The following is a 13,105-nucleotide window of genomic DNA, read 5'->3' on the forward strand; positions in this document are numbered from 1 at the left end:
TAGTCATTCGGTTCTTGAGACCAATCAAGCCATTCGATCGGGGGTATGAGAGCGATCAGTGCTTGGCTCTCCTAGTCTCAATACCAGTCGACCAAAATACCATATGGTACCAAGGTCGTACCTTGGATACTCAATCGCTAATGCCTAGTTTTCCTTGTTAAACCCCCCCCCCCCCCCCCCCCCCCCTCTCTCTCTCTTCCTCCCTTCCTTTCCCCTTGCCTTTACAGTATCAGTTCATTTAACAAAACCTCAGTGAGGACCCCGACAGAGCAAAATAACTTGAAGTAAAGTAATACCCAACGTAACATCTACTGTCATACACTCCAAACCCCGAAAGCAATACCACCAACCCGGAACGCTGGGCATTATTTCAAAGTAAATTAGCCACCAGAAGATCATTCCTCTATCGATCTCACCGAGAAAGAAAGGATCTTCGTTCGGACATTATCAGAATCAAATGTTCTTGGTTTAACTAACCTTATTTCGTGGTATTGTTTCCTATCGCTTATACTGGTCTCTGTCTCGGGATGCGTGATAGTATGTCCTTATATATATAATTCATATAGTACGTTCAATTTGGGTTGTCAAGAGATTGGGGGATGGTGGATGGTTTGAGTTATATCAGGTATCTGACTGAGTTAGTGATTGATTGATATTTTGTGGGATATCGGGAGTCATGTGGAATTGAAGTGATGAGAGGTTGGCATCGATGGTTTGTCCAGTAGTGTGGTGTAACCTGGGGCTGTTGCTATAATATACAAAGATATGAGAGCGGATGCAGTGTTGGCATTGTATGTACTTGACTGAAGGCATTGATTCTTGGTTAGGCAATTAATAAGTGTCAAATATTCCACATGCTAATGCATCTTGATATTGTGAGCCGAAGGATATCTGCGGGAGGTGTTTGAAACGTGTTTCCTTCCTGATGGCACATGCTGACTTGCAGCAGATATGACAAAGTCCCATGATTCATATCATGTAGTCACTGGAGGTGTCCCAGGATAACATACATTGTGAAGTTACAGAAGAAAGCAAGTCTCTACTTCAGGCAAAGAGCACTACATTGGCACAGTGTATTCATACATTATCGTAAAAAGTATTCATGGGTATTGCAAATCCGTATTCATTTGCTGTGCTACCTTTTAACCGAAGTAAATCATATCAAACACAAAACCGAATCACCCTTTTAGTTCTCGTGAAGAGTGCTGAGGAACTCCTTGGAAGGAGCCTCAGGCTTCTCACTCTCAACACCCTTCTGGCCAAGCTTCTCCTTAGAGAAGGCAGCAGCGTAGGGGTTAAGACGGAGCATAACCTGCTTGTTGCGGAGAGGGTTCTTCTTCTGAACGTTGGCGCGCTTGGTGCGAGCCTCGCCCTTGGGAGCACGGAGGACGGACTGGATTTCAGAAGAGTTGATGAGACGGGCCAGATCAGCGTTGGCGACAACGTTCTGGGGAAGGAGGTAGTCCTTCTTGAGGGCGGCAGGGGAGGAGCCAGAGCCGAAGACCTGGTCGAGGGCCTCGAAAGCGGAGGAGGTCCAGACAACGAAGCGACCGAGGTGACCACCAGGGGCGAGCTGGAGGAGGTTGAGGGCGAAGACGGGGGAGGTCTCAACACCGGGGATGTTGCGGAAAGCACGGACGAGCTCCTTGCCATCAACCTCGGGGTTGTAGACAACGAGAGGACCGCGGCGCTGGCGGAAGCGGCGGTTCCTGAGCTTACCCTTACCGGCACGCATCTTGCGGGACTTGGCGACCTTGACGAGGTCGTCACCGGCACCGAGAGCCTTCAGGAGGGTGACGGCAGCCTTGGTCTTGGTGAGAGCGGCGTTCTCGAAGGTCTTGGACTCAACGACGAGGGGAACCTCGGGAACGTTGGCAACACGGTGACCGCGGGCGAAGAGGAGGGCAGGGACGGAAGAAGCAGCAAGAGCAGAAGCGGTAGCGAAGCGCCTATCATCCTGTTAATATCATGTACAATCCCAATGCCAAATTTTCATCGTTGAGTGCCATACTTCTGGTTCAGGTTGAGCTTCTGGTGCCACTTGCGCCAGACCTTGGTAGGAGCGAACATACGACCAGAGCGGCACTGGTTACCGAAGGCAGCCTGACCAGCACGGTGAGTACCACCACCAGAGACACGAGGGATACGAGCGACAGCACGGCCTAATCAAAAAATTCTGTTCAGCGACCCAATTCCCTGACTTTGCAATTCTGCCTCCAATTTCGCAATCCAATTTCACATACCGGTACCCCAGGACTCAGCAGAAGTCTGTTCACCAGCCTTCTCGCTCACGGCATAAGGCTGTCTCTTGTTCTTGGCCATGCCGGTGTGAACCTGCCTATAATGAAGCCGTCAGCCATCCTCCGGTCCCCCTCCAAATCGCGGCGTAAACTCATCGAACATACTGGACAACATCAAGACGGATGGGCGCGTTGAAAACGGCGGGCAGGGGGGCAGTGGCCCCGCTGGGCTTGCCTTCAGCCGTGGCGATAGTGACGGTAGGACGAGACGCCATTGTTGTCGACGGTGAGGTGGTCGTTGTCGTCGTTCGAGGTTGAAGATCGAGTATCCTCCCAATGGGCTGAGGAAATTTTCGCTTAGTCCCCGGCACGGGTGGTGGGCTCCAGAGAAACCCTAAGCCCTGGTTACCGCTTCTGGGCGGGTCGCTTCTTGGCTTGGCCGACACCTCAGGTTGACTGCCACGTTGGACTACACCGCATGAGTACTGTACATAGCGTACTGGCTATATTGGCGGTACTGTATAATTTCAGAAATTTTTCTTCGTTTGTAACCCAAAGGGGATCGTATCATTCAAGCAGTTTCTCGAACAATCGCAATCCTGCTCGCAGCCATATCAAGTTCGTTGATGTGTTGATCACCGCCAAAGATGACTAATCACGTGTGCTAGTTAACTATAACTACTCCGTATTTGACTGACGAAATAAACAATGTTATATCAACCACCACGTGAAGTAATACGCTACCCAAAACACAAGAAGATGCAGCAAAATGATACATCGATGAGATTTCGTCGAGGATGCTTTATTTGTGTTACAATAGCAATTACAGCGATTCTATTTCTAAAACTTACCAATGTTAGAATATATTTCGGATACTCCGATGTACGCACCCACGGGGATATGAGATCATTTAATATGTCCGAAGTATGCCTTCAGCTCAGGTCATGGTGCGAAACTACGTCTTGTTTTTTTCTACAATGGAAAGAATATGGGTAGTACTGTGTAATACCCAAAATCAGTGGGTAATTTGGTCCATCAGAGTGTTTTGCTATATACTAGCTCTAAGGCAATTGCATACGTCTCGAAAAGCTTCATGCTTAAAAGATCCGAAACACCATGCAGTGCCCGTTGTACCACTTGTTAAGACAAATGAAATAGGTAAGGTGGCATTTTAGAGACTGATAACTGTTCAAGTCCATGAAGATTACAGATATCGGTGTTACAAAGACACCAAGTCTCAGGCTCAAACTACCAGTACGTCAAACAAATTCTGTGCCAACTGAATATAATGATCAAAGCTTCTATTCAAGGAAGGTCTCGAGTCCCAACCTTCTTTTCATTTACCGTAGAAAGTAAATACAATTGAAGAAGAAAATCCATCCCAGAAAGGATCCCCACAAGCGTCCACGCCGCTGCAAGGAAAACGAAGAGAAATCAGGGAATCCTAATAACCGGGCCAGCGGATATCAGACGTTCTTTAAGCGTGGTTGTGGTAGTTGCGCTTCCTGTGACGCATCTCGTGGAGCATGCGGGGCTTGAGGTTGGTGGCCTTGATCTTGAGGTTGGAGGCCTGACCAGCAGTACATTCAGTACCAGTGGCCATCTGCTGCACTGCGGTCCACTGTCCGTTGGCACAGCGCTGGAAGGAAGATCCACCAATGCAGTTCCAGGTTCCCTCCGAGCTGCAAGATCCGGTCAGAGCACCAGAGCTGGAGGAAGAGCTAGAGGAAGAGCTGGAGCCGGAGCTGGAGCCAGAGTTGGAACCAGAGCTGGAACCAGAGCCGGAGCTAGAGCCACCCGAGGGGGCGCTGGTGTGGGTAGGCTGGGCGGGAGAGCCGGTGGGGACAAAGACACCAGGAGCAGAGGACTGGGAAGGCTTGGGGACCAAAGTCGAGGAAACCGCTGGCGCGGGAGGTGCAGTAGCACCGGAGCCGGCAGCCGAAGAGCTGGAGCCGCCAGAAGAGCTTCCAGAAGAACTGCCAGATGAGCCACTGGAACCGGCGGTGTTACCATCGCCACCGAATGTGGGGGTGCCAGTGCAGGCCTGGCTGCCCTCAGCCGCAAGGTTGCTCTTATCACCAGCGTACTCAACGACGGAACCGGGATTGGGGAAACGAATATCAACACCTTCCTTGGTGGTGCAGCCGTTCACATTGGCGACGAACATGGGAGGGAAGTTAGCAGAGCGCTTCTCAACCGTCTTCTCCTTGGGAACTTCGTCACGCTTCGAAGAACTACCGGTGACAGTAAGAGGGGCACAGTTCATGTACATCTCACGGTTTCCGATACGGTTGAACCAAGTCCAGGCGAGGGTGTATTTGCCAGGCTCAATACCTTCAGGGATGGTGTAGGTGAACTTGGAAGCTCCCGTGGAGGTGGGGCCACCAGAAAGATTACCATCAACGTTGGCAGGACATCCACCTTCGATCGACTTGATGACTATCCACTTGGAGTCCTTCGTGGGCTCACGGTCGGTGGTCAGACTGACCTGGCAAGATCCGCCGCCGTGAACAGCGCTACCAATGAAAGACAGAGGCATCGATTGACCGATGGCGGCAGTGTTCTCTTCGGTGACCTGGTAAGTGTTGGACCTCAACTTGCACGGGAAATCACTGCCATCGGCCGCAAGTGGAGAGTTGTTGAGAGTGTCCTTGCCGTAAGGAACGGGCTGCGCCATCATCATGTGACCCTCAACGGCGGCAGCGCCGAGCAGAGCAGCGGAAAGGAAAGCCTTGCTGAACATTTTGATTTTGAAGGAACGGTGGTGCTATAGATCGGACTGTTTGACAGCTGAAAGAATGGCTGGAGATTCTGATCGTACCGGACGAATCAGAACCGCGGGACAAGACCTTGGATGTAGTCGTGCGAAAGAGTCTGGAAGATGATCAAGTTAGATGATGTCGTTAAGCACAGAGATAGCGAGCCGTTATATAGAGCTGATCCTTCACGAGTTGACAAACACAAGATAGAGCAACACAGTGAAGTCCCGCGAGCTCAAATAGTCTCGAATAAGGGATATAGGAAACTCTGTAGCGCGAATTGGCCATACCTTTGTGAGTAGAAGCAGGGCGGAGTAACAATGCCTGCTTTAATCAAGACTGGAGAGAACAATGACTTTCTGATCGAGAGACGATTGTCCGTATAATGAAGATGAGCGAGGGCGCTACTTTTTTCACACGTAGTACAATGGTGATTGTCCGAAAAAGGAATGTCTGGTAACTGCCACAGGCAAGAAACCAAGAATCAAAAAAAGGAATGAAGAAAGCAAACAGGAACTAGCCTGTGGAACTGTCGAACAGATGAACTGTAAAAGGATTGAATCGCACCAGCGTGGGAAGAGAAAGAGGGAGAGGAGGCAAGAGCCGGTGGTATAGGGAGGGGGAATATATAGTTTTTAGACGCTTCGACCAAGCATCGTCACTAGTGGTCGTGCGAATTGCCGTGGAGGGTTTAGGAGAGGTGGGGTGACAAGCGTTGGATCACAAACTCTGAACATGCCAAACGCGAGCCTCTGTTGAAGGGTTCTGAACAAATGTGAAACATTTAGTGAGTGGGACCTCCATTGATCCATCACTGCTGAAAGATGCAACAGAGTTCACCAGAGAAAAAAAAGGTTGAACATCCGCCTGAGTGGCTTGCTGGGGCTGCAACGCCCTGCAGCCACTGAGGGTCCGTGGATGCAGCCCTTTCGGGATAGTACTCGTAAGTAGGTAGTAGTAGTAGGAATACTATAAGAGACGAAGTATCTGTATTGTAAAGTATGTAACTATGGAGTAGATGGAGAAAATGTAACCCATATTTTTTTTCTCCCCTGAGATTGACCATACATATGCTACGGTGAGTGACGACGTATAAGTCAGTGTTGTGAACTGCCAGTCATGAGGGATCAAGCAAGGCGCCCAGCCATGAAATTCCTTTTAGTCCTGCATTAGTGTTGACGGCAGTATCCAACAGGAAATAGCCCCTGGACCCGGGGAGGGGCTTTGGTGTCACACCATCCGCCCGAGTGCTCGGTTCCTGACCAGCTACCGCCTAAGATTGGAGACTCGGTTGGCGCCTTGGATGGCAATATGGGGCCGCCCTCAGCGGATCTGCCGCCAATCAATAGGCATTGCCACAATCCATGGAGAGGCTTAACAACACTGTCCCAAATTTCATGGCGTGGAAATCACAGCCGATGTATTATCCATCCGCTCAAGAATTTAAATTGCTGAGTTACATCGTCGCTCAACAACCTCATGTCATTCCCTAATACTATTACTAAGAGTGCTCCCAGAACAATCTACTTGTATATACTATTCAGATGGTGGAACGAGATTTAATTTCCCTTTATCTTCGTGTCGGAATGAACTTATTCTTTGAACCAATATTCTAGTGGCGTGTGGCAGTGGGAACAATAGTACAATACACATACCTACACATACGTGGATGCCCTCATTGCCCACCACGCCACATTACGTCGAAGTACAGAGCGCGGGATCTCTCACTGTAATCCGACTCCGTTGATCATCGACCCGACCGACGGACGTAAAAAAAAAAAAAAAAGAAAAAAGAAAAAGGTAGAACTCTCTTAGACAAAGAGTGAAAGACACGGAGTTGACCGCTAAACGTGGGGCAAACGGAATAAGACCTGATGTCTGATAGACGCCGGACGTAGACCAGTCAGGGAAGCTGAACGGTTCTGACTCGTAGACTACGATACGAGAATGTCTCCATTTTCACACCTCAAGTACGTCTGTGGTATGTATAAAATCTGGTTGTTAATGATGACCGGGAATGGGTTCCCCGTCGGACTCCATCCATACTGCAGGCTACGCCGTCCAAACAAAAAACAGGCTGTAAGTCAAAATTCTCCATTGCTATTTTTTCACTTTTTTTTATGTGTTCTCATTGCGCGGCTTAGCGCTCTATGCACATGCATGTGGCAAAAATGTTGGGTTATACTTAGGAACCAGGCAAGGACCTGCAGAGGCAACAGAGACATGAGCTGCGCGTACAAACATAGTATTTTTGTCTCAAATAGGCAGAATCTCCGCCTTAGTAAGTTGACTTCAAAAAATAGGAATTCAATCGGTGCGGTTGGGACTCAAGGAGCTTCGAAGTTTAAACCAACACTATTGTTCTTAGTAGCCTGGACGAAATATCCAGCCTCCTCTTCTCTCCTGAGGTTGGGTTCTCGCTTTCCATGGTTCAGGGTCCAGATCTCCAGTTCCGTACCATTACAATGCCGAGTTTGGGACATTACGTCTTGTGGAGTAACATTAACATCAAATCCCTTGAGTATCATACTTTTTGATATACTATACTCATCGTCGGTGCCAAACTGATATGTAATACGGAGTATATTATGTATAATGGTCTCTGATATATTAAGTTCCAGGGTAGAAATCCCCTTGTGCTTGGTCCCGTACCCACTTTCTTAATGTCGCTTAAAAGTTCCTTCACGGAGGGGAAGACCAAATGAGATCTTCCCGTCGATACGCGTTTCAGATAAATTTGTGGCCTCGGGTAGAAGTATGATTTGCCGAATGTTCGTTTATGACTCTCCAATAAGGTATGTCGATATTAGGGTAGTATTCGGTTTAATTTTTCATTCGCGCTCGGTATTTGTCTCTTCTCTTCTCTTCTCTTCTTTCGCTCTTCTTCTCCCAAGTCATCCGGGTTGGTCCGATGATTCTCAACCATGAGGTTGTACCGCTAAACAATCTAACTAGATTAATTCCTTGGGGATCGAAAGTGCTCGATTTGTACTACTCATAATACACTAACTCGATCTTATCTCAGGCGCATGTACATACCAACTTGGTTTAGAGACCCCGTAAGTTCACACGCCCGTTTTTCAGGCACACACAAAGTAAACTAAACTAAAGAGGGACTACTGCAGCTTCCCCGGCCGTTCAATTGGTTCTGCAGCCGCCGTGCGACCAACTCCTCTTGCATTTGCCTCCACCACATGGAATTCATGAAGAACAAACCATCCAAGGAACCCGGGCGGTTACAGTAGTCACCGCTACCAATAGTACAGGAACACACCCAACTTGCATACCAAGCTTTGATGCAGAAATTAGCTCACAGGATCATCCGAATTACCCAACGATGGGCCGATGCCTCCATCCATTATGTAAATAGATAAAATATATCGCGATCTGAAACGGATATCTCATATCGGTCCCTCTAACCGAGTGTTCTCCTGCCCTGGCCAGGCTCTCGCCGAGACAGTTCTAGTCATGGGAACCCTGGAAGGTTGCACTTGGCTTTGACCTTCTAGAATGTAGCGGTGGGCCAGTTAATTTTGTTCCTGAATCCATTACATTAGTTTTTTACACCCACGACTCTGTGATGTAGTATTGGACTATTCGACGTCATGCTATATGTGTGTGTCACTGTATTGTTTCGGGTGTGGAGTTCGGTTGCCATTCTCTGGATTTGACGTGCTGGATAGTGAGTTGAATGTTTGAGAAATCAGGGTTGTGAGGGCTTGATCAGTTTATCATTGACTATTATCTTCGCGCCGTGGAAGATGAAAGTTTTCGAACAACAGGTCATTGATAATGATGAAGCCCTTTGGTCTTTGTTCAGTTACAGGCTTTCGGGTATCTTTGTTCTATGGTACGATCTATTGGACTGGGGCTCAGGATCCGAATCACCATCCCCTCTCCAGGCAACACTCTCTCTTGCTGTTGAGTTTAATCTGATGCGAAATTGATGTATCCACCTCCTTCATCTCCTGGAGGGTTCTCGATCCTCCCTTATTGGTAATGAGAAAATCCTTCCGGTACTTGACCGGCAGTGGTTGAGCACCTACCTCATGAGGAACGTAGCACAAGGTGGCCCAAGCATATCGACTGAGGGTTCCGATACTACCTCACAAACGCCAAGGTCATCGAGATGAGCCTCTGAGGGGAGTCGGGAGATGCGACGAGTAGGTTCACGCCATGGAACGGACCAGCCGGCAGTCGACGAGCAAGCTCATACAGCCATGGTCCACTCTAAACCCTGAGCTCATTTCTTTCCTTTCTTTCTTCCCTTCTCGTTACCTCCAGGTGTTGACTCCTTGACGAACCCACCCTTCATCAGCGCATCGCGGCCGACAGCATTGATAATGCGAAACCGATCGGGGCCAAGTTGGACTCCGCCGTACCATCGTGTGACCACCACGACCACATCCCATACGTCCATCAGCTGCATGAGATGAAGCAATCGGCCCCCGGCGGCTGTCTCCCCATCATCGTCGCAATCCTGTACAATCATCTCCGCGGACTCGCCCTTTCCATTTGATGGTTTTTGTTGCCTAATGCGCCAAGCGCTGATATTATGCGTTGCAGCTGCCACCTTCTTCTCTGTCGCCAGAAGATAATCTAAATAAGCCTGAGCCTGCTCGAGACTAGTAACATGCGCTGCGCGCCCAACAAAGACGGACTTTTTCTCCGTCACCACATCCGACAAGATCCAGTCAGGTGGATTGTCCAGTCCAAAAGACTCTTTCAACGACAAGCTGGCAATATCCTCAGCCTTCAGGTCCGGGGTGTCCCTCTCTTCCTCTTGCTCTTTGTTATTCTCGTTGTTGCTGCTTCCCCCGATCTTCAACTCCCGGAAAGCCTCCACCGCCTCATTAATCACGTCGAACAAGCAAACAGCCCCAGGCTGGTACGTTCTCCCTAGTATATCCTCCAAAACGTCGACAGCGATTTTACCCTCCCCGCGCGACGCCGTAGATGCGGTCCCGAGGACCTTAGGCGGTGTGTCAGGGTATGAGGCATCGAACCCAAGTATAAACGATAGATGCGAATGTTCAGGGATCTGTAGCTTCACTGTCGCGGCCAGCGGACCCGTTGAGCCAGAATTGCCCAAATCGAGCGTAGAGCTGACTGTAGACGACGAAGCCGCAGTGCTGTTGATCGTAACAGTATCGGGCTCGTAAATGGCATTGATCGCTTCTATTTCTTCGGCCAGTTCATTGTTGCCGAGGGACTCGAGTTGGGCCGACATCTTTGGACATTAAGTGTGGTGCAGTGTAGACTGCGACTTCAGTTTGTCCAGGAGATTAGTTCCCCGCCGATGTCATCGCTATTTTTTTGTGCAGTGTATTCAATGCCTGCTCATAATATGGGCTGACTAATGTGAGTTTCGGCAAGATGGCCGACCCAATGCCTCTGACGCCTTATTTCTCTGGCAGAATATTTTGACCACTTTCTGAACTGCTTTGTTAGATACTGTATCTTTGGCGTGGTCAGACTCTTGGTTATTACTTTGGCAAAATACAATAATACTTCGAATGAAAATTTTTGGCTAAAAAGCTTGTTAAATAATCATTCTTTTATATAAATCTTATACTTAAAAATATCTTTATGGCGGAGATATCAGTATCGTAGTTTGCAAGTAAAAAGACCCCTTTTCACGGTCGGGCGGATCGATGGACCGCCTATCTGGCATGCAAGGCGGTCTGCTAATGATCTCCTGACTGGATTCTGATCAACCGCTGCTGGGCTTCGAAGCGTCTTCCTTCATTGGTATAAGGATAGAAAAGGTAAAAATCAATTAGACTTGGTCCATTTATAGGTCATATGGCATTGGCTATGTTACTTACTACTCTAAGTAATATCGTTGTTGTTTTCATATTGTATATGTAGTGGATAAATGATATATATATTCTGGTCAATCTGGGGTCTGATAAGCACATAGATACTCCGTATGTAGAAGTCATTAGAGCAAACCTAATCTTTCCACTAACATCCACTTCCCAAGAAATTTCCTACGCGCTCCATGCCCATACTCTGAACCACCTGCGAAATATCTCCACCGTCTCCCTCGAGACCATCTAAGTCGGTCTTCTTCCAGAACGCCCGGAACCCATCCACCAATCTCACCGTGATATCCTTCACGTCAGCTTCAGGCATAGCGGCAAAGCAAAGTCGGTAATACTGCCAAGAACGATTCAAGGTCTCCTGCGAGGGAGCAAACAAGTCTCCGGGACCTAGGAGACAGAGGTGGGGTTTCTGCATCAAATGTACCCATAATGCCTTGGAAAGCCTGGCTGGGTCGTATCTTCCATGCAAGGGATGGGTGTCGAGACGGAGCTTAATCCAGACGAACATACCGCCGGTGGGCCAAGCAAAGTCATACATCTGTACTTTATCTACGACTTCCCAGCTTTCCTCGCTGGACTCGAGGCCGGCTTCCGAGGCGATAATAAATCTACCCTCCTCTAGAGTGCTGCACATGTCTTGCATGCGTCGTTCATATCCACCGCGCAAACCCTCCAGCCAACGGACCCAGCCATCCATTTGCCAGCTACGATCGCTCTTGTTCGAATTGGTAGACTTGTGATCTGTCTGTTGACCCAGAATCAGTTTGGCTACCAGGGCTTGAACAAAGCCCGAAGGTGCCTGCGTTGCGGTTTCGGTGACCCGAGTCAACCTCTCAATCACGGCCGGTTGTGCAGTTATCCAGCCCAAGCGACAACCAGGGGCAATGGTCTTGGAGAAAGTGTCGAGACGCACAACGCGTCCATCCGTGTCCAAGGACAGATACGATGGAACCAACGAGTCCAGGAATTCATACCCGGAGGACTTTCCATGCGCATTGTAATTGCGCTTTACTGAAGCTGTATCCATGGGCGTGCCCCGATGCTGGGCTTCTAACGCGGCCGCCGATGGGTATTGCAAGTTCCAGTAAGGATCGTCCTCGATTATGATGATATCGTATCGATGACAGAGTGCGTAGATTTCTTTTCTACGCTCGACGGATAGGGTACCGCCCGTGGGGTTCTGGCCAATCCTGCATTGCAAAAAGAAGTAAATATGTCAGCTGTGGCCTTCACCGAAAATAGAACTATACCCGTTGGAGAAGACCGCGTCATTCGCCCACTTACGTGATGGTGTACATTAAATGCGGACGACGTCCTTTTCGGAAGTCCCAGTTTTCAAGAACATCGGCCAACCCTCCTTTACCGCGTGCCAACATTCCCTGTACATCGATGGCGACCGGCACGACGTTGAGGCCTCTTGGCTTGACGGTTGTAACAGCATTCATATATACAAATTCCTCACAAAGAATGCCCTCGCGCTGACTGGTCCAGTCTCTGTCTGGGTTCCAGACATTCGTGAAGACTTCGATTGATTTTGAGAAGCCATCGGTCGCTCCAGTGGTGAGGATGGTTTCGGGACCTCCGGCATATGGAACGTTGGGATGAAGATGGTGACGGGCGAATTGGCGAACAAATGAGGCCATAGGGGGGAGGCCATCAGCTGTGACATACTGCAGGGCTGTGGCGATATCGATTCTATTCTGTACATCGGTCGCGTGACTCTCCTTAGGAACGATCAACCGCATGGATGACTTAGCGTCATCTCCAGACTTCTTGGTTGTGCCATTGTTGGAAGGTTGGAAACGCTGGGGTGTCGCGACGGTAGCCTCGAGGGTATCGCATGGGAAGTACGAGGGGTTTGGTAAGCCTAATGATAAGTGACGCCTGTGGTTAGTGAATGTCACAAGGAAAGGAAAGTCCAGAACCGAGCGACTGTCGTCCGTCCATACCACCAGCCAGGTTCGCAATGCCTGGGATGAAGAAGTACTTATATAGGTCTTTGATGCCGCTTCCCTGGCGTCGTTTGGTGGTGGATGCATAATGATGGGATAAGTCAAGAGGAGGCGCCATGTTTGGAACAAAGTACAGTTTAGGTATAGTAGAATAAGGCGAATGGCTTTGCAAATTTGCAATGGATATGTCCTGCGGGCCGTTCTCTTGTCCTGAGTCCTTCTATGTAAATGAACAATTTCCAGAATGGGGATTATATTTCTGTCTACTTGAACGGAATTTGAGAGGTGAATACACCTTGTCCATGTGAAACTCCTCTCTTATCATG

General features: G+C 48.9%; 4 protein-coding genes across 4 annotated transcripts; all 4 read right to left on the minus strand.

Annotated features, from left to right (window-relative positions):
* Window positions 1-1,029: 1,029 nt before the first annotated feature.
* On the minus strand, window positions 1,030-2,624 carry F9C07_2283769 (60S ribosomal protein uL4). The gene is made up of 4 exons (XM_041292198.2): window positions 2,406-2,624; window positions 2,244-2,338; window positions 2,012-2,162; window positions 1,030-1,949 (listed from the first exon to the last, which is right to left on the minus strand). The coding sequence occupies exons 1-4, from the start codon at window positions 2,513-2,515 to the stop codon at window positions 1,187-1,189; spliced, it is 1,119 nt and encodes a 372-aa protein (XP_041146533.1). The 5' UTR covers window positions 2,516-2,624; the 3' UTR covers window positions 1,030-1,186.
* On the minus strand, window positions 2,625-5,638 carry F9C07_2283770 (uncharacterized protein). Its single transcript, XM_041285989.2, has 2 exons — window positions 5,290-5,638; window positions 2,625-5,114 (listed from the first exon to the last, which is right to left on the minus strand). The coding sequence occupies exon 2, from the start codon at window positions 4,981-4,983 to the stop codon at window positions 3,718-3,720; it is 1,266 nt and encodes a 421-aa protein (XP_041146534.1). The 5' UTR covers window positions 4,984-5,114; window positions 5,290-5,638; the 3' UTR covers window positions 2,625-3,717.
* A 2,766-nt stretch (window positions 5,639-8,404) lies between these two features.
* F9C07_1579061 (impact family protein) lies at window positions 8,405-10,570 on the minus strand. The gene has a single exon (XM_041285990.2). The coding sequence runs from the start codon at window positions 10,227-10,229 to the stop codon at window positions 9,243-9,245; it is 987 nt and encodes a 328-aa protein (XP_041146535.1). The 5' UTR covers window positions 10,230-10,570; the 3' UTR covers window positions 8,405-9,242.
* A 396-nt stretch (window positions 10,571-10,966) lies between these two features.
* Window positions 10,967-12,897, minus strand: F9C07_10635 (putative aromatic amino acid aminotransferase; the record flags this gene model as incomplete). Its single annotated transcript, XM_041285991.1, has 3 exons — window positions 10,967-12,017; window positions 12,112-12,694; window positions 12,777-12,897. The coding sequence occupies 3 exons, from the start codon at window positions 12,895-12,897 to the stop codon at window positions 10,967-10,969; spliced, it is 1,755 nt and encodes a 584-aa protein (XP_041146536.1).
* Window positions 12,898-13,105: the final 208 nt, after the last annotated feature.

Source organism: Aspergillus flavus, chromosome 4 (assembly GCF_009017415.1).
Source record: "Aspergillus flavus chromosome 4, complete sequence".
In the NCBI taxonomy this organism is placed as follows: Eukaryota; Fungi; Ascomycota; class Eurotiomycetes; order Eurotiales; family Aspergillaceae; genus Aspergillus; species Aspergillus flavus.